The 26579-nt window shown below is 54.0% G+C and overlaps 1 protein-coding gene across 2 annotated transcripts in view; it reads right to left on the reverse strand.

Annotated features, from left to right (window-relative positions):
* IGF1R (insulin like growth factor 1 receptor) overlaps positions 1-26579 on the reverse strand; it is a 121809-nt gene that overhangs the window by 80986 nt on the left and 14244 nt on the right. For both annotated transcript variants that reach the window (XM_036355668.1, XM_036355667.1), the window contains exon 2: positions 17422-17967. In XM_036355668.1, the coding sequence (XP_036211561.1) occupies positions 17422-17967 (546 nt within the window). The remainder of the gene's footprint in view (positions 1-17421; positions 17968-26579) is intronic.

The raw sequence follows: 26579 nt of genomic DNA on the forward strand, positions 1-26579 counted from the left end.
CGATAGCACCTCGCTGCAGTAATACATGTGCTCATCACACGAGCCTCGCGGGGGGCCCTGCGGGGGCGCCAGGGAAGGTGCCCGCTGCGCGGGAGTGATCCACCCACACACTTTCCGGCCTTTACACCCTGAGATACTGACAACGGGAAAATTCCCAAGACAAATGGTGATTAAGATGAAGAGTAAGGCCCGGCCGGCGTGGCTCAGTGGTTGAGCATCGACCTATGAACCAGGAGGCCGCAGTTCGATTCCCGGTCAGGACACATGCCAGGGTCGCGGGCTCGATCCCCAGTGGGGGACATGTGGCAGGCAGCCAATTGATGTTTCTCTCTCATTCATGTTTCTATCTTTCTATCCCTTCCTCTCTCTCTCTACAAAACCAAATAAGAAAACCATATTAAAAGGTTCACTGTTCAGTGGTTTTTTTTAAAGGTACTTTAACGTACTTAACTGACAGTTAAAGTACACATGAATTTGGAGACTATGAATAACGTAATCAATAAGCGTGATTTACTAAATACAGAAAATGAAAGCTTTGTATTTTACAAAGGATATAATTTGGAATGCCCACGAGACAATTAAAGATTGGTCATGGACTTGGACACAAGGAAACCTTAATGAAGCCCTTAAGAGATTTCAGAGCCACATTCATAGATAAGAAAATATCAAACATTCAGTGGTTGAGCATCGACCTAGGAACCAGGAGGTCACGGTTCGATTCCCGGTCAGGGCACATGCCCGGGTTGCAGGCTCGATCCCTAGTAGGGGGCGTGCAGGAGGCAGCCGATCCATGATTCTCTCTCATCACTGATATTTCTCTCTCTCTCTCTCTCTCCCTCCTCTCTGAAATCAATAAAAATATATTTCAAATAAATAAATAATAAAACAAAATATCAAATGATACCCCAAAGAAAATTTAGCGACATGGTTCTAAATGATCTCAGATTCAAAGGACAGGTAAATATTCTCATTACCAACCATTTAGAAAATAACCAAAAGGAGATTAATTCTCCAAAAGCTGTTCCCGAAGAAAACCCGTGGCTGCAAATGACATTTTTAAAGGAGACTAAAAACAAAAATGAGACAGGCATTCGATTCAGTGAAGTTAAACAAAAGGAAGACCTGAAGCGAGCTAATGAAGAGTACATGCTGAATTAAATTAAACAGTAAGATGAAGGTAAGATATACCTAGTTCTTTGAAAAGAATAAAGAGGAGAAAAAAGAACAAAAGCGAAAATAGGCATTAGTAATGAGGCGGGGGGGGGATTACCGTGGATATCAAAAGTTTATAATAATATTATGTGTAACTATGTAATCAACTTAAATTGTTTTTCTATTAAATATTTGTATTGATTTCAGAGAGGAAGGGAGAGGGAGAGAGAGAGAGAAACATCCATGATGAGAGAGAATCATGGATCGGCTGCCTCCTGCACGCCCCACACTGGGGATGGAGCCCGCATCCCAGGCATGTGCCCTGACGGGGAATCGAACCGTGACCTCCTGGTTCATAGGCTGGCACTCAACCCCTGAGCCATGCAGGTGGGGAGCCCCCCCCCCTCTCTCTCTCTCTAAAAGCAGGAATCAAAAACCTGAAAATCCTTATGTTTTAAATCGACAATAAGCCCACCATTCTCCCAAGCGATACAGTGAACATTACGGGGCAAACTAGTCTGTCCAGGAAAATGAGAAAGGTCACACCACGCTGTCCCCTGCCCGGCCCGGCCCAGTCACAGCCAAATCTAATCGCCAGGGCCAAGCCCGGTCGGAGAGGGTTACATAATTAATTTTCCTGCTAGGCATAATTGCAAGTGACTTTACGTCGCTACAATGTCGCCGGCCCGGTGGGTGATGGCTATCACAGGCTAATTACAAACATACACAAACAATTTGTAACCATGCATTATTAAGTAACAAGCGAGGCCGCGGCCGCCCGATGGAAACTCCGGCAAGGAAAGGCAGGGTGGACACGCGGGGGCCGCAGAAATGAATGAACTCGTCGCGATCCACCTGCTGGATATATTTTTTTTCCGAGAGCCACGCTGCTTGGCCCGATCAAATGTCAGAGTGACCCTAATCACTCCGTGTCACGGAGAACGCACAGAAATACAAATATTTAAGATACGGTTTAAACTTTCACTTCCGCGCGCAGAGGGAAAGCATTTCCCCATTGGCCATCTACAGCCGGACGAGCGGGACACACCCAGGTTTGACAAACAGGTCCATGAAGAGGAACTTGTAGAATGAAAGGACAGGTACGCTGTGGGGGCGGAGGGCAGTCGGATACCTTCAGAAAGCTGTCGTGAACAAGGAGGGTGTCAGGAGGTGGAGGGAGTGGCAGGGAGGGGGAGAGACACACAGAGAGAGAAACATCGATGTGAGAGAGACGCATCGCCTGGGTGCCTCCTGCTCGCGCCCTGACCGGGGCCGGGGATCGAGCCTGCAACTGAGGTACGTGCCCTTGACCGGAATCGAACCCGGGACCCTTTAGTCCGTGGGCAGATGCTCTATCCACGGAGCCCAACGGGCTAGGGCGCTAGCCCCATTTTTGTAACAAATGCACGGCCATGGCTTTGTGACGGCAGGAGTGTAACGAAGTGTACGTTCACTCCCCTCAGTCAGGAGACAAGCTCAGTCGAGCAAATCAATACACAGCCATTGCTGTTTTTTTGTGTTTGTTTTTTTTACTGGAAAAGCGCTCAGCTCTCCCCCCCCCCCGTCCCCCCCTCCTCTCCACTAGTTAATATTCGTAAAAAAGGAATGCGTCATTAAAACAGATGCCACCGTGCCCTAAAGCATCAAGTTCATGTTCAACTGGACGGGCTGGGGGGCGGGGGGAGGCATTAGACAGCTCTGCCCAGGCCTCAGTGTCAGAGTCCAGCCCCGCATTCCACCTGGGCAGGCGTGGGGGGGGGTGGGGGGGTGACTGGGGGGACTCTGGGCACAGTTCCTAAATCTCTCTCGAGTTCAGTGTCCCCGGGTCAAATGAGGAATCATACTCCCAGCCCACAGTCAATGCCATGTCATCAGGCGTAAAGTGGGGAGCAGGCTGCCTGACCCTCATCTTGGGGGGACCGGCTGTCCTTGCTCGTATCCGAAGGGAGTCTGTCCATCTGTCATCTATCTGTGCTGTGGGGCCGTCCTGGGGTCTCTGGGTCTTAAGGCCCCCCCCCTTTTTGTTTTTTGGTTAATCTTTACCTGGGGATATTTTTCCATCGATTTTTAGAGAGAGAGAGAGTGGAAGGAAGGGAGGAGGGAGGGAGGGAGAGGGGGAGAGGGGGGGGGAGAGAGAGAGAGAGAGAGAGAGGGAGAGAGATATAAACATCCATGTGAGAAAGACACATCGATGGGTTGCCTCCCACATGGACCCCCGATCAGGGCCGGGGATGGAACAAGCCTGCAACTGAGGTACGTGCCCTTGATCGGAATCGAACCCGCAACCCTTCAGTCCCTGGCCTGACGCTCTATCCACTGAGCCACACCGGCTAGGGTTGGGGCTTTCCCCTTTTCTTTCACTGACCCATCCTGACCGGGAACGGGGAACCATGACCTCCTGGTTCCTAGGTCGATGACACTCAACCACTGAGCCACACCGGCCGGGGCAATATCATAATAATTATTATTTTTTAAAGAGGTCCTGGTCATTGGGGAATTGTTTCTAAATCATGCTATTTGCACTTTTTGGTACCAACATTCACCCGTCTAATATGTCCCTTTCACGGGGTAAACGCACCCCCATTTCATAGGCCGCAGGTTATTTTTATATTTTCTGTTTCGCGGCCCTTCTTTAAGTGGCTCGCACTTGTGTGTCTGCCTTCCGGAAAGAAATACAAATCAGCCGGCTGTCAACATCCCGGAGGAGGACGGGAGAGTGTCTGTGCGACTTGCCGCCGATAAGACGCAGGCCCATCGACGCCCGGAAACAGGGTTTCCGCGACACAGCCGCGCCCGTGGCCAAGTGCTCAGGACGCGCCTCCCAGGTCAACCGGGACTCTCGTGTCCCTTGGAGCCGGCAGGCTGATGCCTCACTCGTCTCTTCCCTCCCCGGTTCACTCGTGACATGAACACTCAGGAGGCGTTTGCAGACGTTGGCGACGCCCCGCACGCACCCACGTGGGGAGACCCATTCATCACACCAGCCGCAAACAAATTGAACATCGCAGCTGGAGGCCCGGCGTGGTGCTGAGAGACCCCGAGGGGAAGGGAATGATGTGCGAAGCGCCTGCGGTGGGGACGGGGCGGGGCGGGGGCCGGCCCACCGCAGGGCTGAGGGTTTCGTGGTGAGAGTTGCATGTTTACCATATGAGCAATGGGGAATCAGTGTCAGATATTAAACAGATGTGTGTGTGTGTGTGTGTGTGTGTGTGTGTGTGAGAATGAGAGAGAGAGAAAGAGAGAGGAGGGAGAAGATGATCATGTTTGCATTAAAAAAAAAAGTCACCCTGGCTACAGTGTGAAGAATAGATTAGAGCCGGGCCCGTGTGGCTCAGTGGTTGAGCATCGACCTGTGAACCAAGGAGGTCACGGTTCGATTCCCGGTCAAGAGCACATGCCCCCGGCTGTGGGCTCGGTCCCCAGTAAGGGGCGTGCAGGAGGCATGATTCTCTCATCACCATGGATGTTTCTATCTCTCCCCCCCTCTCCCTGCCTCTCTGAAATCAGTAAGAAAAATTAAAATTAAAAAAGAAGACCCGCCAAGGAGACTGCTCTCATGGAGAGGCAAATGGACAGGTCAACACAAGAGTCTGTGCTGAGCACTCACTCCGGGGGGTTACTCCAAAACAGCGGTCGCCAACCGGCGGCCCGCGCACCAAGGGTGGCCCGCGAGGTCCGAAAGGGTGGCGACCGCTGCTCTAAGAGACAGCGTCTACTGCCCTGACCGGTGTGGCTCAGTGGATAGAGTGTCGGCCTGCGGACTCAAGGGGCGCAGGTTCGACTCCGGTCAAGGGCATGTACCTGGGTTGCGGGCACCTCCCCAGTGGGGGGTGTGCAGGAGGCAGCTGATGGGTGTTTCTCTCTCATCGATGTTTCTAACTCTCTATCCCTCTCCCTTCCTCTCTGTAATAAAATCAATAATACATATTTAAAAAAAAAAAAAAAGACAGCGTCTACAGTGCCAAGTCATTATTTACAGAGTGTATGACTTAAAAAAAAAAAAACACCAAAAAAACACAAACATGTAAGCACTATGCAATACCATTCTTTGACATTTCTTTTGAGTTTTTTTATAAATTTTTTTTTATTGATTTCAGAGAAGAAAGGAGAGAGAGCAAGAGAGAGAGAGAGAGAGAAACATCAATGATGAGAGAGAATCACTGAGGGGCTGCCTCCTGCATGCAGCATGTTAACTTAGTTCTCATTCAAAGCCAAGGGGACTGGCATCATGACAGTGCAGTTCATGGTCGCCGGGTGAGTCCGAAACGCGCACCGATTCACCAAGCTCACACCTGGGCCGGAGGTTTCAGTTGCTCTCTGAGCGCCCGACCGACCAGGCCTGCAGTGACCCGGGTCTGCGGTCAGCTGCTTTTCGGCCGCCTTTATGGTCCGTGCGTCTGTGCGCCTGCATCTTATCAGCGGCAAGTTTGCACAAACACAGTCCCGTCTCCCTCCGTCATGTTGACAGCCGGCTGATTTGTACTTATTTTCAAAAGCCAGACACCTAAAGAAGTGGCACTGGCCCTGGCCGGTCTGGCTCAGGGGATAGAGCGTTGGCCTGCGGACTGAAGGGTCCCGATTTCGATTCCGGTCAAGGGCACATGCCTGGGTTTGTGGGCTCGATCCCCAGTTGGGGGTGTGCAGTAGAACGTAATTCAGTTACATGCGAGGTGGTAATATTCTTTCATTTTTTTTTTTGGTTTGTATGAAAAAGAAAGTATGAGGGGAAAACAAGAAGGTATCCAGTCTGCCATGATTTCTGCTTTCCTAGCTCAATAACTGACTTGAAATTATCTTAGAAAGTGAAATTTGCTACAAATTATCCAAGAGAGAGCAGATCTCAAATACTCAAAAATGCTTGTAGGTGGACAATAACATACCATTGGGAGCACAGGCTCAAATTCTTTAAAATCCTCCCATTCCTCTGGGAATAGCCAATAAGAATCACGTGAGAGCCCAGCCAGCGTGGCTCAGGGGTTGAACGTTGACCTATGAACCAGGAGGTCACGGTTCGATGCCCGCTCAGGGCACATGCCCGGGTTGTGGGCTCAATCCCAAGTAGGGGACGTGCAGGAGGCAGCCGATCCGTGATTCTCTCTCATCATGGGTGTTCCTATTTCGCTCTCCCTCTCCCTTCCTCTCTGAAATCAATTTAAAAAATATACTTAAAAAGAAAATAGAATAAGAACTAGGTAGGACTACCTAAGTAGGAAGAGTGAGCCCTGTGTCCCATAAGACGTGCTTTAGAATTATTTTAACTATATACTTAATTTTGTCCTGTGGTCATGATATAGATCTATGTCTTCCTTGGGGTTTGGTTAAAAAAAAAGTTTGAAAAACCACTGATGTGGTCGAATACCTTCATTTCCCAGACACGTGAGGTGACGGGGCCAGGGCAACGCCTGTGAAGCAGGGGTAGACTCGGGCCTGAAAATCTGATTTTTTTTACGTAAAACATCCTTTCCGTTGTGTAATCTGGCCTCTTTCTCCAGTAAAAGCATTCGACACCAGCATCCAGTGGGCTGAAGTCACAAAGCACCGTATTTGAGAAATTTAGGGGAACCACTGGCCCCAATTCTGCTTTGAAACTGGGCTGTTAAGACATGGGCCCTTGTGATCCCATAAATTCTCAATTACAAAATCAGGGACCTGTAGAAACTGGTGTTCTTTCCAAGGGTCACGCAGGGAAAACCTCAGCCAAGCCTGCCGCATGCACGCGCATGCTCTCGTGGGTGTGGGCACGCACACACACGTACACACACGTACACACACACACGTACACACACACACGTACACACACACACGTAGACACACGCACACTCGTCCTCCCGGGAGCACTCTAGATCAAAGTCCCTGCCCGGCCTACAGCTGGGCTCTCCCAGAGTCTGAAGGGGAATCCGTGCTCTATTCCTGCGTGGGAAAGGCAAGGAGGTCCCCAGCCCACGTCCCTGGAGAGCTAGGGTGCTTGCTAACACCTCACACCCAGCCCGCTCTCAGAGCAGGGCCATCAGATGTAGGAAAACCTACCTTAAAACACACACACACACGGTTGCTGCCTTTTAAATGCCAAGGAGTATAAGCAAAAACAAATTTTTTAAAAAAATGGACCATCACCCTATGGGGCCAGACGGTACCTGATGACCTTTGAGAAGAACAGAAGCAAGAAATCCAACTGAGCGAAAACAGTGCGAGGGTAGCGGCGAGGGTCACCCGGCACCTCCGGGCTCTTCCCGCGCACAGCAAATGCTTACCACTTTCGGAGAGTCCTCGCCGGAAACAACGTAATGATTGCGCCAGCACCGAGCAGCACCCGTGCTCTTTTTAAAGGCAGACCCGAGGGGTCACACCAAGTACCAACCGTCTACGCCTTTCCCACTTGATTTCTATGAAGATCCTCCTTTTTCTATAACAGCGGTGGGACCTTCACAGGAGACACAGACATCCCGCTCCCCCCTCCTCTGGCCCGCTGGCGCTTCCAGATGACTTTGGAAAGTTATCCTTCTTAAACCAAATAAATAAAAATAAAACAGCTGGGCAGAGAGAATTCTCCCCGTTGGCACACCATACAGGTCGGAAGCAAATTCCAGATGCGCTACTGTTTGTGCCTGCCCTGGGATCCTTTCCTTCTTGGCCAATCGCGCCCATGGGCATGAACGCGCTTCCATAGCACCCAGTGGGGCTGCACGCGGAGCTGTCCCACACTGAGCCGCTTCCGTTCCTCCTCACGGCGACGCTGCCCGGGGACCAGTTATGGAAGAAGAGACTTAGAAAGGGAAGCTCTTGAACCAAAGGCGGGTCTGTCTGGGTCTACCCCCTCCTAGAAGGAGCTTTCTTTTCTCTTTCTTTTTTTTACATATATTTTTTATTGACTTCAGACCAGAAGGGAGAGGGAGAGAAAGAGATAGAAACATCAGTGATGAGAGAGAATCATCGATCAGCTGCCTCCTGCACGCCCCCCACTGGGGCAGGCGCACTGGCCAGGGATCGAACCCCGTGACCTCCTGGTTCATAGGTCGATGTGCAACCACTCTGCCACGTGGTTCAGGCTACAACGCCTGTCTCAAAGAGCTGCGGGCGTGTTTATAGGTCCAGGGATGTGCGAAACAACGACGCATCTTTGAAAAGAGAGTCCAACAGTCCTCTCTTCGGGGAGTACAGTGGCCGGACCTGCTCCTTCCACCTCGGAGGGGATGGGGGGGGGGGGGAGGACGCTCCGCAGAGCATCCATGGGACCAGCTCTGCTCTACAACCTCCGGGAGACCTGTCCCCGCCCAGCAGCCTGGGGGACCCGCATTCCTTTGGGGTGACACCGTGACTCAGCCCACAGGAATCTGAGCTCCCCGCCCCCCCAGGACCCACTGGGAGAACAGGCTGCCAGGAGTGAGCCCCAGGCTCAGTGGGAAGGGGGTGGGAATCCCTTCCGCTGCCTTCGGACAGGAGGCCACGTGGATACAGGTGCCACCCCCCTCCCTGCCCCCCCGCCCCCCGCCTCTGCAGGACTCGGACCCGGGTCTGATGCGGAGAAGCACATGCTGGCCATTAGCCTGCGGGGGACACAATGGAACGCTGGGCAGGCACCCGCGATTTCGGGGTGTCCGATAAGTAAAAGGAGAAGGGACTAAAGCCACGGCAACGTGGCCAGCTCCTTTTTCGGGAGCTGAATTCATTCATCAGAGCTCAAGCATCCACTCATTTCAAGACCCTTTTGCCCGGCCGCTGTGGCTCAGTGGTTGAGCATCTACTTATGAACCAGAAGGTCCCGGTTCGATTCCCGGTCAGGGCACATGCCCGGGTTGCACTGTGGCTCGATTCCCAATAGGGGGCGTGCAGGAGGCAGCCGATCCATGATTCTCTCTCATCATGGATGTTTCCCTCTCTCTCCCTCTCCCTTCCTCTCTGAAATAAAAAATAAATATATGTATTTTAAAGAGAATGGCAGCGCCCACCCCACAGGCTTTGACACAGCCTGGATGAGAATACTCAAGAGGTGCCCACGTACTCTCCGGGGAGGCCACCTGCAATCAGGAGCACAGTCGTTTCTAAGTCACTAACGGCCAGAGGGATCGAGCGGGGGACTGGGGTCATTCACCCACACCGAGGCCTCATGCCCGAGAAGCCACCTCCTGCCGGACCTCTCTGCACCCCGGGATCCGCACCCTGGCGTCCGAGATGGGGTGCACGTGGTTGGGTTAGATCCGCAGGCTCCTTGGAAGTCTGGCTCACAGCTGGGCTTGCAGAAGCTGTGTGTGTGTGTGTGTGTGTGTGTGTGTGTGTATGTAGGGGAGGGGGGTCGGGGGGCACTACAGAACCTTGAAATGTAGCAGAACCTTCTAACAGATTCTGAAGAGCTTTAACCGCAGATTAGCAAAAGTGCCTTTTTGTCAACATTTGCTAATGCCTGGGATTTAGACGTGGATTTTTTTTTCCCTTCCCTGTTCAGAAAGCACGGAGACCACAGGGAAACGAAGATAGCGAACAGGAGACAAAGATGCCCACCTAACGAGATGCTGGGGCTGTTTCTACCAACCGATGAAGGCCTCCTTCTCGAGCCCGGCCGGTGTGGCTCAGTGGTTGAACATCGACCTAGGAACCAGGAGGTCACGGTTCGAGTCCCGGTCAGGGCACATGCCCGGGTTGCGGGCTCCATCCCCAGTGTGGGGCGTGCAGGAGGCAGCCGATCCATGATTCTCTTTCCTCATTGATGTATCTCTCTCTCTCCCTCTCCCATCCTCTCTGAAATCAATAAAAATATTTAAAAGGAAAAGCAATTTAAGTTGATCGCATAGGATGTGGGCTCAATCCTGGGGCGTGCAGGAGGCAGCCAATCAATGATTCTCTCTCCTCACTGATGTTTCTCTCTCTCTCTCTCCCTCTCCCTTCCTCTCTGAAACCAATAAAGATATTTAAAAAATAAAGTCGAATTAATCCTGCACAGCACGTGCCTCTGAAAAAGGAAGTCAGTCTGCTTGCTAAGCTGGCTTCGGCTGTTCTGTCCATTGCGTCCACAGAAATCGCTTTACCTGAGCCCCTCCCAGAAGTTCATCGTCCGCCTAGTCAGCCGTCTCTGGCTTCCAGCGACTTCTCCTGAGAGGCGATTTTTTCCCTCAAACTATAAGAACTGTGTGCTGAGCACTGTGGAGCGAAAGAAGCCATCTCCTGCAACGATACATGCTCAGGATCCTACTCATCGACCGGTATGATGTCAAGACACTCCCAGCCTGGACGCCCAGAGGGCACCCCAAACCAGAGCCAGCGATGAGGTGGTGTCGAGGAGGGAGGGGCGAGAAACCCAGTGGGTCCCCAAGATGACACCGCGTCACAAAACTAGAAAGATCAGCCCTGGCTGGTATGGCTCAGTGGATAGGGTGTCGGCCCACGGAAGGAAGGGTCCCAGGTTCGATTCTGGTCCAGGGCACGTGCCCTGGTTGCAGGTTCCCCGGCCCTGGCTAGGGCGTGTGCAGGAGGCAACCCATCGACGTGTCTCTCTCTCACATCAATGTTTCTCTCTGCCTCTCCCTCTCCCTTCCGCTCTCCCTAAAAAGCAATGGAAAAAATGTCCTTGGGTGAGGATTAAAAAAAGAAAAAAAAACTAGAGGGATTGAAGACGGGGTGCACCCTGCTGAAGACGGGCCTCTCTGTCTTTCCTCGTGAGCGGAAAAAAACACGAGGAATATTTCCCGCCACCGGCTCACTACCTGCGTGCAACCTCCTGGACGGTCATTCAAAAGCTCCCGCCAGAAGGAGCCAGGCGTCACCACACCCCCGATCACTTCAAGGTCGCCGAGGAAAGCCACCGGGACCGTATCCCTGCCGCAAGTGGCCGTTTGGGGGTCAAAAAATCGGAACCAAAAAACATCGTACCGGGTTACGGCCCCGGAAAGAAAGCCGGCCTGGCCAAGGCCTGGGGAACTGACCGGCGTTCCCGTCTGCATGTCACCACGGGTCAGTCACCTTCGGGGGTGAAGGGAAATCCCAATCCGAGCACGACGCCCGCCCAGGAAGTGCTTCTAGTGATAGCAGCTTTCATCGTGTCTCTGTGTGTGGGAGGCTACTTGTCCCCAATCTTTTATTATTATTACTATTATTATTATTATTATTGATTTCAGAGAGAAAGGGAGAGGGAGAGGGAGAGAGAAATATCAATGATGAGAGAGAATCATGGATGGGCTGCCTCCTGCACGTCCCCTATTAGGGATCGAGCCCGCAACCCGGGCATGTGCCCTGACTGGGAATCCAACCGTGGCCTCCTGGTTCATAGGTCGACGCTCAACCCCTGAGCCGCACTGGCCAGACACCTCCCCATCTTTTATGTTCTTTGCCCCTTTTTATACTAAACCCTGCTGCGCTGGTCTCCGCAGCTGCTAAAACCCATGCAAGCTCCTCTCTGCATCGCTCCAGAAACCCAGAGTGGCAGCCTGGACTTAGAGATCCGCGGCCAGAGGATAGCTGCACCCCCTCCCCAGGAGCCCCTCACAGAGGGCGCAGGGCAGCCCGGGCCTTCCTACAGGGGCTCCCCCAACTGCAGCCTCACGCGCTGCACAAACACACTCGAGGCAGCTCCACGCCCGGGCAGCTCCCCAGGGCGAGCATCAGGCAGCCCAGAGCCCCCACACGCTGCCTCCGCTCCCCTCCGGCGTGGATTTCGTAACCAACAGCCCGGAGAAAGGAGAGGGGGCGGGGCTGTGGTTTGCGTCTGAGGCAGAGAAACCAAAAGCGACTTCTGCTCCATAAGGAGATGACACGGGAGCCGCGCTTCCGGGAGGGGCTGGCATGCCTGCGCACCGCCACACACCTGATCCCTGCGCGGCCGGGAGGGAGCGCTCGGGGAGGACGCACAGCGCTGGGGGAGGGGACGAGTGAGTGAGACAACAAACCAGCCCAGCAGGAGCAGAGGCCGGAGGATAAAGGGGGGTGCGTGTGCGAGTGCACACATGCACACCTGCACACATACACATAAACATGTGCACACACACGCACGCACACATTCACACACATATGCATACATATATACACATATATGCATATACACATGCATGCACACATACACATATGCACACATATGCACACAAACATGTGTACACCCATGCATACACACATTCACACGCATATGCATATGCATAATATACGCATATACACATGCACACGGTCATATGCATACATGCATGTATGCACATACATACACACAGCTAGTATTACACAGAGACATATACATGCACACGTATACATACACAGAGCTAGTATGACACACACACACACACACATGGAGCTAGCATGACACACACACACAGGAGCAGGTATTACCCAAAGAAGAGGCCAGCAGGCACGGGTCCAGCCTGCCCCCGAGGGCTGGCTCCCCTGACCACACGAGAGTGGCCCGCGGCACCGAGAAACATGTACGTCCCTGCTCTCTTCACCCCACACTGTTCCCACTCTGCCACCGCCCGACTGCTGTCCCCCAAAAAAATAAAGAAGGAAAACGAAAAATGTAAAGCCACCTTTTCCAAAGGCACTCTCCACGGTCAGGAGCCAACGAGAATCCCGTTCCTGTTTCTTCCGTTCTCCCCAACACCCATTTTGGAAGCAGGGTACATACATTCAGGGGGTGGGAGAACCGAACAGATAGAGTTTACACGTAACCGTGCAGGCCCCACCGGCTTCCCATAGAGATGGGCTCATCCCACCGAACGTTCTTTCAAGATACGGCTTATCTGGACAGAAACAAGAATTTGAACAATTTAGATGAAATTCGCAGGAGCCGGCCGCGCCTCCACGGCGCCATGCTATTTATAATAACGGCATTTTTTTGCAATTTAGAAGAAGCAACAGAGAGAAACCACGGCAGCTACGGCAAGAGACAGACACGGGTCCGCCCGGCTTCACGTGAGGGGTTTTAGATCTTAGATCCTGGAGTTTCGCTGAATTGTTTTGTTGTTCTTAACCCTCAACGGAGAATATTTCCCATTCATTTTTATAGAGAGTGGAAGGGAGGGGGAGAGACAGAGAGAGAGAAACATCGATGTGAGAGAGACATCGGTGGGTTGCCTCCCATACGAGCCCCAGCCAGGATCTACGTGCCCTTGATCAGAAATCAAATCTGAGATGCTTCAGTCCGCAGACCGACGCTCTATCCACTGACCCACACGGGCCAGGGTTCGCTTAACGTTTTTCAAATAGCAGCTGCCACCATTTCCTGAGCACCGACTATGCGCTGGCCGGTCTGTCTGGTGCCTTCTCTGCCCGTCCCTGTGTCACGGACGGAGGATGAGTCCTGGCAGCTTCGACCCCGTGTGGGGGACACGGTGACCCCGCTGCTCTCCAGCCTTTGCCACTGGTCCGTACCGGAATGTCCTTTACTTTTTTTTCAGTCCCACTTTGTACAAAAGTGTATGTTCTTGAAAACGTCAATGTTGCCCTATTGGCGTGGCAGGCAAAGACCGCATCACCTGCCACCGGCGATCCCTGGCAACCTTGGCGGCCTCCCGTCTGCTCCAAACCAGGGGGCCCCCCACCCAGGATGGTGCTCAGAGGCCCCGCCTCCTAGAGCCAGAAGGAGGCCTGTGTCCCAGTCCTGCTCCTGGCCCCACGCCCCCACCCCCTGCCACCCCATCCAGCCCAAACCTAGCCTTTGAACCACCCCATGCCCTCGAATTGAGCGAGGCAGCCCAGGGCAAGCTTAGCCACGGGCCCACACGGGCCAGGTCATCCCTGCCCACTGGCGTACACACAAGAGAAGCAGGAGAGAAACAGGAGGCCCTGCCTAGTAGCTCAGTGGGTTAGAGCAGGGGTCGGCAAACTGCGGCTCGCGAGCCACATGCGGCTCTTTGGCCCCTTCAGTGTGGCTCTTCCACAAAATACCGACTTCTGTGCATGGGCCACGAAGTTTCAATCGCACTGTATGTGTGCACCCGCACGTGGTATTTTGTGGAAGAGCCAGACTCAAGGGGCCAAAGAGCCGCATGTGGCTCTCGAGCCGCAGTTTACCGACCACTGGGTTAGAGCATGGGCCCCGTACGCCAAGGCTGTGGGTTCAATCCCTGGTCAGGGCACGTACGAGCCACAACCGATGAATGCGTCAACACGTGGAACAACAAATCGATGTTTCTCTCTCTCTGCATATGAAAACACAAATAGATTTTTAAAAGAGAGAGAGAAATATTCATGCAACAAAAGAGAGAAGCTTGAAGGCGAGGGAGGTGGGTGGGTGGGTGGGCGGGGATGGGCTAAAAAGACGTCAATGGGGGGGCAGAGGGAGGCATATGTAATACTTTCAATAAAGATTTTTTTTTTAAAAAAGGAAGAAACTAGAAACAATGTGATGAGCCGGTCTCACTGGGGAGATTGGAAGGCACCCCAGCTGGTTTCCAAATTCCTAGGATTGCAGCCATCGGCCCAGGGGAGCCATTCGGACGCGTCCTGAGTCCCCGAAGCTGACAGCCTTATTTAAAAACAAACGCCCGATGTCGGGGAGCCCGGAGGAGCCGCACTTCCACTGGGTGACACTGAGCCCAGAGCCAGGCTCTCTCTCGGGAGGAAGGAGCCAGGCGGTGGCCCAGGGCCCCGGGGACCCGCGGCCTCACCCTCCTGGTCGCAGGCGTGGGCCGGCCGGCAGGGCACCGTGTGGTCTCCGCGCCTGACTATAAAAGGCAGAGGGATGCGGCCAGGGGCACGTGACCCCTTTCTAAATAAAGCTCCCCCACTCAGGGACAGCTGACCGTCCGGGGGCGGGCAGGGGGAGGGAAGACGGGGCAGAGACAAGCTCTTACGGATCACACAAAGCCAGGGCCCTCACCGTTGACCCTCTTCGCTTCCCGGAGCCGCAGGCCTCTCTGGGCCCCGCCCGCACACCTGCAGGTCCCCACCCTGACCCGTGGCCTCGGCAGGGCCCCGGCCTATGGGAGCTGGTTACATTTCATAAAAAGGAACACCCGTCCCAAGGTGATTTACATTTTAAAAAAAAAAAAAGGAGGAGAAATGTTAAGATGAAATAATGGCCCTGGCCGGTGTGGTCCAGTGGATAGAGCGTCAGCCTGTGGGCTGAAGGGTCCCGGGTTCGATTCTGGACAAGGGCACGTGCCTGGGTTTCGGGCTCGATCCCAAGTAGGGGACGTGCAGGAGGCAGCCGATCCATGATTCTCTCTCATCATGGATGTTTCTCTCTCTCTTCCCCTCTCCCTTCCTCTCTGAAATCAATAAAAATAAAAATAATATAAAAACCCAACAACACTACAGGACTCCGTTTAGCAGCAAGGCACGGGATTATCCAAGAAAAAATGGGGGAGTCCGGGCCCACACTAGAACTCAGGAGCCAAAAAGCACCTGAGACAAGCAAACAGCAGGCAGTGCTGAGGCAAATCCCCCAGAAAAAGAGAACCAGCTCCTGCCCGGCCGGTGTGGCTCAGTGGTTGAGCGTCCACCTATGAACCAGGAGGTCAGGGTTCGATTCCCGGTCAGGGCACACGCCTGGGTTGCGGGCTCCATCCCCAGTGTGGGGCGTGCAGGAGGCAGCCGATCCATGATTCTCTCTCATCGTTGATGTTTCTCTCTCTCTCTCCCCCTCTCTGAAATCAATAAAAATATTTTTTTGAAAAAGAGAGACAGAGAGAGAGAGGGGGGCAGGGGGGTGGGGGGGAGAAAGAACTAGGTCCTCCAACAGGAGCCGCCCTGTCCTTCCCGGCACATGGCTGGCCACCGGCAAATAACTTGCACCGAGTCAGGATCGGCGGCCACGGGCCAAGCCTTGGCTTTGAAGACGGTCTCCCTCCGTCTCCCCAATCCCAGGCCTCCCATCCTTAGACGAGGAGAGCGGGGAGCTGCCACCCAGGCTCGCCCTCCCTGCCAGCTGGGAGCTGGAGACGGTGGTGGTGACAGGGCCCTGGGTAGCAACGGCCGTGGGAATGACCCCGGGAACCCCGTCTTTCACAATCCCGGGCCCGCTTGGCCGGCTCGGCCCGGGGATTACACACTGTTCTCTGCTCAAGGGGGAACATGTCTCTTCCTCCACCATAAATCTCCCACAAAGTAGGTGCCGCGCCGGCCCCCGGGGTGACGGCCAAGAGCCGGAGGGCACGCCCAGGATGGACGCGGCGGTGCCAGGGGCCCTGCCGTGGGCAGCGTCCCGGAGGCCTCCGGGTGGGGCAGGCCAGGCCACCCAAGCAGGCCTCGCGCACACGGTCAGCATCCCCTTGGCTTTCGGGCCCAGAGGACGCCTCCCTTCATGCCGACTTTAATTCTTATTTTTATTTTATTTTATTTTTTAAATCCTCACCCAAGAATATTTTCCCATTGGTCTTTTTTTTAAAAAAAATATTTTTATTGATTTCAGAGAGGAAGGGAGAGGAAGAGAGAGAGAGAAACATCAATGATGAGAGAGAATCACTGATTGGCTGCCTCCTGCACTCCCCCCACTGGGGATCGAGCCTGCAACCTGGGCATGTGCCCTGACCAGGACTGGAACCCAGGACCCTTCAATCCACAGGCCGACGCTCTATCCACTGAACTAAACCAGCTAGGGCCCCATTGATCTTTTAGAGAGAGTGCAAGAGAGGGGGAAAGACAGAGAAACATCGACGTGAGAGAAACATCCATCGGTTGCCTCCCGCACCTGCCCTGAACCAGGACCCTGGCCGAGGAGGAGCCTGCAACTGAGGTACGTGCCCTTGAACCGGCTCGAACCCGGGACCCTTGGGTCCACAGGCCCACGCTCTGTCCACTGAGCCACACCAGCTAGGGACACGGTGCCTTATTTCTAGCGCAGTGATGGCGAACCTTTTGAGCTCGGCGTGTCAGCATTTTGAAAAACCCTAACTTAACGCTGGTGCCGTGTCACCTACAGAAATTTTTGGATATTTGCAACCATAGTAAAACAAAGATTTATATTTTTGATATTTATTTTATATATTTAAATGCCACTCAACAAAGAAAAAGCCAAAGAAATGAGTTCGCGTGTCACCTCTGACACGTGTGTCATAGGTTCGCCATCGCTGTTCTAGCGTGTGGTTGACATGGTCTCCGTGGCAACCACGCCACGCCCTGCACCCCTTGAGTCCCCGGAAGCTACAGAAAGCCCACCAAGACCACCCCATCCCCCCAAACCCCTTCCACGGCGGGTCCTACATGCAAGACAACCCCACCCACCGCCCAGCGCAAGCAAGCCGTGCAAGTGGAAGAGGAGGGAGGGCGAGGAGAGAGGGGGCGGGATGCGGGGGGCGGGGGGGGGGCGGAGGGGGAGGGAGCAGAAAGGAAGCCGGCACAGCCCAGCGCGGCCCTTACTTTTCTGGCAGTGGTCCTGGGTCCAGCAGCGGTAGTTGTACTCGTTGTTGATGGTGGTCCGGTCGCAGGTGGACTTCCCCTCCAGGGCCCCCGGGCACACGTCGCCGCACTCCTTGGGGGACTTGTTCCCCACCACGTAGTTGTTGGACACGGCGTCGAGGATGAGGGACCAGTCCACGGTGGACAGGTAGCAGAGGTCGGCGTTCTTCTCGATGCGGATGGCGCCGCGGGTGATGTTGCGCAGGTTGCGCAGGCCGATGTCCTTGAGGTTGGTCATCTCGAAGATGACCAGCGCGTAGTTGTAGAAGAGCTTCCAGCCGCGGATGACCGTGAGGTTGGGGAACAGGTCGCCGATGCTCTCCAGGCCGGCCACGCGGAACAGGAGCAGGTACTCGGTGATGACCGTGAGCTTGGGGAAGCGGTAGCTGCGATAGTCGTCGCCCTTGGAGATGAGCAGGATGTGCAGGTAGCCCTCGATCACCGTGCAGTTCTCCAGGCGCTTCAGCTGCTGGAAGTCGTTGCGGATGTCGATGCCGGGGCCGCAGACTGCAGAGGGGACACAAGGGGGCGGGGGCGCGCGTGAGTGACAAGTCGTGACTTTTATTTCGTTGTTGTTGTTGATCCTCACGCGAGGATATTTTCCCCATTGATTTTTTTCAAAAGTATGTTTTCATTGATTTCAGAGAAACGAAGGGAGAGAGAGAGAGAGAGAGAGAGGGAGAGAAACATCCATGATGAGAGAGAATCATGGATCGGCTGCCTCCTGCACGCCCCCCTACTGGGGATGGAGCCCGCAACCCTGGCACGTGCCCTGAGCGGGAATGGAACCCGGGACCATTCAGTCCACAGGCTGATGCTCTGTCCACTGAGCCACACCAGCTGGGGCTTCCCATGGAATTTTAGAGAGAGTGGAAGGGAAGAGGAGAGACAAAGAGAGAGAGAGAAACATCGATGTGAGAGACACACATCGATTGGTTGCCTTCTCCACGCGCCCCGACCAGGGCCAGGATGGAGCCTGCAACGGAGGTAGGTGCTGCCCGTGGCCGGAATCGGACCTGGGACCCTTCAGTCTGCAGGCCGATGCTCTTATCCACGGAGCCAAACCGGCCAGGGCAAAAGGAAGTCACTTTGAAAACCATTTTCCAACCCACGAGGGGGCCCGCTTTCAGGAAACCTAGATTGTCATTAAGAAATAAGACAAGCCCTGCCCGTGTGGCTCAGTGGTTGCGCATCGACCTGTGAACCACGAGGTCACGGTTCGATTCCCGATCAGGGCACCTGCCCGGGTTGCAGGCTCCGTCCCCAGTAGGGGGCGTACAGGAGGCAGCGGATCCATGATTCTCTCTCATCGTGGATGTTTCTCTCTCTCTCTCTCCCCGTCTCCCTTCCTCTCTGACATCAATTAAAAATACTTTTTAGAAAGTCGTATTTCCACTGTGCTTAATGGGTTAAAAAAAAGAAGAAGAAAGAAAAAGGGGGGGAGAGGGAGTGTCCCTAGAGCCCACGGCCCCCGAGGCTGCTGAATCGGCAGTCCCTCCCCGCCCCCCCGCCCCACCCCACCCCCCCCGCCGTCTGAGATCTGAGCAAACCCTCCACGTGCAGAGGGAAACGGCATCGCTTTCCTTCCACCCACGCCTACTCCGTACACCGCAACTCCACCAAAAAAAAAAAGCACAAAAAAAAGATGGGGCTGGAGATGCTGTTATGATAACAAACACTGATACTGCTATCGTCGAATTTGTTCGAGTGGAATTTTCTGTGTTCAGTGTAAACAGACGCAGTTCATGTTAAGCCTTTTATCTTCACGTGTCAATGGGAACGTGTTTACATTGTATATATACATGCGTCTCTCCCGCAGACAACCGTCCCCGCCACCTGGCACGTTCAGGAACGGGAGGCAATCGTGAGGATGTAAGCGAGGGATTGCATTTCACGGGGGAACGCCGGGAGCAGGGAATTAAACACGAAGCGTCAGTCACTGTCGACGGGCAAAAACTGTTCTCCGGCGCCGCACGCGAGAGCCATCGCTGTCCTACCTGGAACCAGGACTGAACAGCTCAGGCACGCAGAAGAGGGAGGTAGTCCTGGCCCTGGCCGGGTAGCTCAGTTAGTTAGGGCACCACCCTGATACACAGAGGTGGTGGGTTCAATCCCCGATCAGAGTGTGTATAGGACTCCACCAATGGTCCTAGCCAGCATGGCTCAGTGGTTGGAACGTCAGCCGCGCACCGGAGGGTCATGGGTTCGATTCCCGGTCAAGGGCCTCATGCCTGGATTTTGGGTTCGATTCCCTGCCCTGATTGGGGCACATGCAGGAGGCAATGAATGGATGTGGCCCTCTCACATCCATGTTTCTCTCTCTCCACCTCTCTCTCTTCTCCCTCTGTTTCACCTCCTCTCCCCTCCCTTCTATTCTCTGTAAAAAAAATCAATGGGAAAAAATATCCTCTGGTGAGAATTAACAAACAAACAAAATAACCACAACAAAAAAGAATCAACCAATGAATGCATATATAAGTAAAACAACATCTCTCCCCACCCCGATTTCTCCCCTCAAAATCAATTTTTTTAAAATGCCTAGAGAAGGTACAGTCCTAGGGCTGGGAAGGTTAACACTGTAACGCCCAGTGCTACCATGTGTGGAAGAACTTACAAAGGCGGGGCAGATGTTTACACGCCGCCTCCTCATTGAAGAAGCGGAAACTTTACCCAGAATTCACTCGACGACGGGAGGGAGCACAAGCCCCCGTGTCCCCACCACCTACAGGATCCGGAGCCAGAAGAAAGCTGGTGTTTGCCGCAACTGAGGGGCACCAGCTCTTTTCCTGGGTCTCCCCCAAAAAACCGCCACAAAACTCTGCCTGCTCTGACGGCGATTCCAAATTCTGTTCTGATCTTAAAACGCCCAAAGTGCAATATTCTATAAGTCTCCGTATTTTAATAGCACCCTCAGATGCTTGTTCATAACTCCCAGTTCTGATATATATATATATATAAAAAGTTCAGAGAGGAAGGGAGAGGGAGAGAGAGAGAAACATCAATGAGAGAGAATGATGGATCGGCTGCCTCCCGCACGCCCCCTACTGGGGATCGAGCCCACAACCTGGGCATGTGCCCTGACCGGGAATCGAACCGTGACCTCCTGGTTCATAGGTCGACGCTCAACCACTGAGCCACGCTGGCCAGGCTCTGGTGACCTTTGGGGTGAATGAGCACACAGAAGCTAGAATCCCTTGGTTATGCCCTCCCCAGGGAGCCGAACAACCACACCTTGGGGGCGGGGGGGCGGACAGCCTCCCACACCACCAGCCAGGTGGGCAGCACCCCGGCTTCCACCAGGTGAATCCACGCAGCCAGCAGATGGCGCTGCGGGGCCCGGGTCCTGGGGGGCGGTGCAGGCGCACCCCGAAGCAGCCCAGCCCAGCGAAATCCTTCCCCCCAGGAAAGGTCACAGGGCTCTTTCCGCACCCCGACCCAGCACCCATCGTCATTTTTTATCAATCGCTTGAACGAAGGCAGAAGGGAAATGTTTATCTAATCCCAGGAGGACAAGCTCCCGGGAGAGACGGCAAAGGCGCTGCGCGACAGAGGCGAGAGCTAAAAAGATCAACAGATGGGGGTTGCCATCGAGAGGAAGTTATGTGTTTGGACACTTGGGTGCAAAAAAAAAAAAAGAAGAAGAAGAAGAAAGAAAAGAAAGGCACACGGGTAGGAGGTGCGAACAAGACTTGGGAGATTTAATTGGATACAATTTCTGGGTGTGATAACGGGGTGTTGTGACTGCAAAAATAAAATATCCAGGCGGTCTTGGACCACACTCAGGCAGGCTTAGTAGAGCAAGGGGCCAGAGGCGAGCCCCCCAAACTGGGTTGGTGTCCACATTTTATTATTTTTTTTAAATCTGTTTTTTATTCATTTCAGAGAGGAAGGGAGAGGGGGGAGAGAGAGAGAAACATCAATGATGAGAATCACGGATCGGCTGCCTCCTGCACGCCCCCTCCTGGGGGATCGAGCCCGCAACCCGGGCCTGTGCCCTGAGTGGGAATCGAACCGTGACCTCCTGGCTCCTAGGTCGACAATCAACCGCTGAGCCACGCCGACTGGCCGGGCTGTGTCCACACTTTAAAAGAGAAGAGAGTGAGTGGGACCACATCCAAGGGACAGGCAAGATGGAGCGGGGATTCACCAACCCGTGACCTAGTGTTGGGTCCCCAGATGCAGCGGGGAAGGGGGGTAGACACCAAGCCTGCGTGGGCCCCCAAGGAGGAGGGTTGGGGAGATTTCTATGGGATCCGGACGGGGGCAAGCAACCCAGGGCGAAGGGATTGGGGCCTGGCTGGCTTGGCTCCGTGTGGAGACTAAATACAGGACCACAGAGATGAGGACTGTACCATCTAAATATAATTAATAGCTGATGACTCAGAAATGTTGCCAGTTGAGCCCGGCCGGCGTGGCTCAGCGGTTGAGTGTCCGCCTAGGAACCAGGAGGTCACGGTTCGATTCCCGGTCAGGGCACATGCCCGGGTTGCGGGCTCCATCCCCAGTGGGGGGCGTGCAGGAGGCGGCCGATCCATGATTCTCTCTCATCATGGATGTTTCTCTCTCTCCCTCTCCCCCTTCCTCTCTGCGATCAATAACAATATAATCTCTCTCTGTAAAAAGAATGTCCCTATCACGCTGGGTCTGCTGACGATCCTTGCAGCTCTACGCTGGCCATCCCGGCCGAGTGACGGGAATGATGTAACCGACACCCCTGACAGCAGGAGACTACGGCGAGGCCCTAACTTGCCTTCTGAGTCATCCTTCAGCTGCACTTGGTCTCTTCCTGCAAAAGCTAATCGGCGCTAAGACGCTGGATGAGTCCTTTCTGATTCACCAACCTGTGGCCTAGCCCTGGATCCCCAAGATCTAAAAGCCTCCTGGGTCATCTGTGTCCATCACTGCTTCTCCTTGAAAGGGACACACAACACACACACACACACACACACACACACACACAGTCCTAGCCAGTGTGGCTCAGTGGATAGAGTGTCAGCCCATGAACCAAATTCCCCCGGTTTGATGGCAGGAGGCAACCAATCGATGTGTTTCTCTCACATCGATGTTTCTCTCTGTCTCTCCCTCTCTCTTCCACTCTCTGTAAAAATCAGTGGAAAAATATCCTCGGGTGAGGATTAAACACACACGCGCACACACACACACACACACACACACACACGCACAGAACGATAACGATCTAGAGTGAGGAAACAGCCCAGTAAATATGAAAAACGACTATTCTGTTTTTCTTTTAAGAGCAAGTGACTTAATTTCACTAACATTGATTTTTTTTTTCCGGGGCGATTTAATTTCGCCAACACCGGCTGAGTTCCTGATGTCCCTCGGCGGTGACATCTGGGCCGGCCAGCCGCGGCCACCACGCACAGCGCAGAGGGAGGGAGGCGGCTTTGGCGGGGGCGGGGGGGGGGGGGCGCCCAGCTTCGCGTGAAGGAGGCCACCTCTGAGACTAAGCCTGGCTTCTCCCTTCGGCCCTGGGTCTCTCGGACAGTCCGGTAAAGCTGGGCCACTTCTCCAAGGAAACAAAAACAGCGGCCCCAGCCGGTCTGGCTCAGGGGATAGAGCGTCGGCCTGCGGACTGGAGGGTCCCGGGTTCGATTCCGGTCAGGGCATGTACCTGGGTTGCGGGCTCGATCCCCAGTGGGGGGCGTGCAGGAGGCGGCCGACCCATGATTCTCTCTCATCACTGATGATTCTCTCTCTCTCCCTTGCCCTTCCTCTCTGAATTCAATGAAAGTATATCTTAAAAAGATACAAACAGTGCCCTAGACAGTGTGGCTCAGTGGACAGAGCCATGTCCCCCTCCCTCCTGTCCTCTCCTCCTTTCTCTCCCTCCCCTTCCCTTTCACTTTCTCTAAAAGTCAGTAGAAGAAATATCCTTACTCCTTGGGTGAGAATTACATTTAAAAAAAGAAAAAAACATGAGCTATGGTAAGACACAAGCAGTGTAGGGGGCGTCTCGGGATACACAAGGAGACGGAACACACCTTCCCAGCTGTGACGGGCCTCTGTGAGATCTAGCGGGGAGGCTGCCGGCGTTACCCCAGAAACCCGTCAAAATCACAAGTTGTCGACCAGCGTGGCCGAGTGTCTTCGATGCTTTTGTTTGGGGGAAGAGGCTGACTCAGTGGGACCTCGTTTCCTGACCCTTTTTTCCCCCCCAAACGGGAACCTTTTCCTCATGCGGCGGTTTCCGGAGGCTGTCCACACATCCCCAGGGAGTTAACAACTGGCTAGAGCAGTGGTTCTCCACCTTCCTAACGCCGCGACCCTTTCATACAGCTCCTCATGTTGTGGGGACCCCCAACCATAAAATTACTTTCGTGGCTACTTCATCACTGTCATGTTGCTACTGTTATGAATCGTCATGTAAATATCTGATATGCAGGACGTATTTTCATTGTTATAAATTGAACATAAAGCATAGTGATTCACCACAAAAACAAGATGGAATTATGTATGTGTTTTCCGATGGTCTTAGGCGACCCCTGTGAAAGGGTCGTTCGACCCCCAAAGGGGTCGCGACCCACAGGTTGAGAACCGTGGGCTAGAGGGGCGGGCATCACCATCTGAGAGAGAGCAAAGCAAAGCGTGTGGCCAGCGCGGGAGGCCAGGGGGGCCGAGATGCCGCTCAGAGTGGCCTGGGCGGCTTCCTGGACGATCCCAGGGACCCGTACCGGCCAAGTGGGCACAACAGGCGCATTCCACTGCCTCTCGGTATTTTTTATTGATTGATTGGTTTCAGAGAGGGAGGGAGAGGGAGAGAGAGAGAGAGAAACATCCATGATGAGAGAGAATCATGGATCGGCTGCCTCCTGCACGCTCCCTACTGGGGATGGAGCCCGAAACCCGGGCATGTGCCCTGAGCGGGACTCGAACCCTGACCTCCTGGTTCCTAGGTCGACGCTCAACCACTGAGCCACGCCGGCCCGGCAGTTCCCACTTTCCTGGCATCCACAAAGCACCACTTGTACCTGAGCAAATCCTTTAAAAATCCACCTGAACGTGAGGAGGGAGACCATCGGCGCTGCTGAAAGTGTCCGGCTAACCCGCGGTGGCCTGGACGATATTCCCACACACACCACAGGGCTAGGAAGGAACTTAAAATGTAGGCCTGCGCGCTTCCGGGCTGATGAAAATGCGTCGCCTTCACCCAGCCCGGCCAGACAAAGAGATGGGAAGGACGCCTTTGAAAGAGGCCAGTAAGAGCCTTGACTTGCAAAAAGCTATTTTTCAGAGCTCAAGTAGGCCCGCAGGAAGTGGGGCTCGCGAGATGGGGATTCTGCTATTTCTTTTTTCTTTCAATGGCTGCTTTTCAAGGAGAAAAAGAGAGAGGGAGGGAGAGAGGGGGAGAGGGAAGGAGGGGAGAGAGAGAGAGAAGAGAGAGAGAGAGAGAGAGAGAGAGAGAGAGAGAGACAGACAGACAGACACACGCTCCAGGCATTACAAATCTTGGGCGCTGGGAAAATGGCTGAAGCCGAAATGGCCGACTCTTCCATGGAGTCAGGTCTCCCAGGCCAGGAATTTCAGAAATCTCAGGCATTTGACATTATTTTCTGAATCTTACGAGAGCTGAGACGTGAGACACAGAAAGGCCAGGGAACAGGAACCCGTCAGTAAGCCCCTCGCACTGTGGCCCCAGCCTCCAGGCCTACCTTGTCCCGTAACGAAAGGCTCTGCCAGTTGGGGTTTTGTTTCAAGATGCAGCTGAGAAGGACTGAGAGAGCTCACGGCGCCCCCAGAGCCTGCCCCCCCCTACCCCCGCACCTCAAGCTTAGCCTCTTCCGCCCTTCCCAAGGTTGAACGCCCAATGGGCTTGGGACCCCAAACATTTCACATTTCAAGACACCTGTCGGGGCACAGGCAGGAGGCAACCAATCCATGTCTCTCCCTCATCAATGTTTCTCTCTGTCTCTTGCTCGCTCTCTCTCTCTGCCCCCTCCTCCCTCCCTTCCACCGCCTCCAAAAATCAATGGAAAAAATACCTCCCGCCCGGCTGGTGTGGCTCAGTGGTTGAGCACCAACCTATGAACCAGGAGGTCATGGTTCGATTCCCGGTCAGGGCACATGCCCGGGATGCGGGCTCCATCCCGTGTAGGGGGCGTGCAGGAGGCAGCTGATCCATGATTCTCTCTCATCATTGATGTTTCTCTCTCCCTCTCCTTCCTCTCTGAAATCAGTAAAAATATTTAAATTAAAAAAAAAGAAAAAATATCCCCAGGTGAGGGCCAACAAAAAAAAACAGGAAGAGGAGGTTTCCAGGGCCCGTGCTGGTGTGTTGTGCCTGACACGCTGCCCCAATACCTAACCCTAACCTCCCCCCGCCCCTCAGTGGGTAAGAATCGACAGCGGCCCCGCCCGTGGAGCCTGCAGGGCACCCCCTTCACGTCCACGCGCCCCGCGCTCAGGTGTGATCAACGCCCCCTTGCGGTGTCAGCAGCCCGCACGCGGGGATCCTGGGTCGCAGACACCCTAAGACGGGCTCATCCGTGTCTAAACTGCTCACGGGATTAACGGGAAGGCTCGATCAATAACCGCTTGTACCGTCCAGAGAGTGACTCACCGGTAAATCCTGCCCGGCTTAGAACGCAGCCGGGAACAGAGACGAGGCAACATCGTAGCAGGGTCAGCTTTACGAGAGCAACTGTGACTCGGACACGCTTAATGCTGCCCGGCAATGACCACTGGGCTTCCCAGCCTTCTGGGTTTGCCAAGTCAGTCCCGCTAAGCATTCTGGGAGGAGCTGCACAGGCAGGTCTAGCCCAGTGGTCGAAGTCCCCCGCCTCATGGATGGTGGCGTCTGGCTTGCAAAACTGAATTCCCTCCATCCAGCCAATAGGTGTGTGCTCACCCAGAAACTAGGCTTCCGGCAGCCTGGCCGGTGTGGGTCAGTGGTTGGTTGAGTGTCAATCTATGAACCAGGAGGTCAGGGCACATGCCCGGGTTGTGGGCTCGATCCCTGGTCGGGGCACATACGGGAGGCAACTGATCAATGAATGTTTTTCTCGCACATCAATGTTTCTCTCTTGCTCTCTTCCTCTAAAATCAATAATTAAAAAAAATAAATCAGCCCTGACCGGTTTGGCTCAGTGGATAGAGCA

This window comes from Myotis myotis, unplaced genomic scaffold (assembly GCF_014108235.1).
Source record: "Myotis myotis isolate mMyoMyo1 unplaced genomic scaffold, mMyoMyo1.p scaffold_m19_p_23, whole genome shotgun sequence".
Taxonomy (NCBI): domain Eukaryota; kingdom Metazoa; phylum Chordata; class Mammalia; order Chiroptera; family Vespertilionidae; genus Myotis; species Myotis myotis.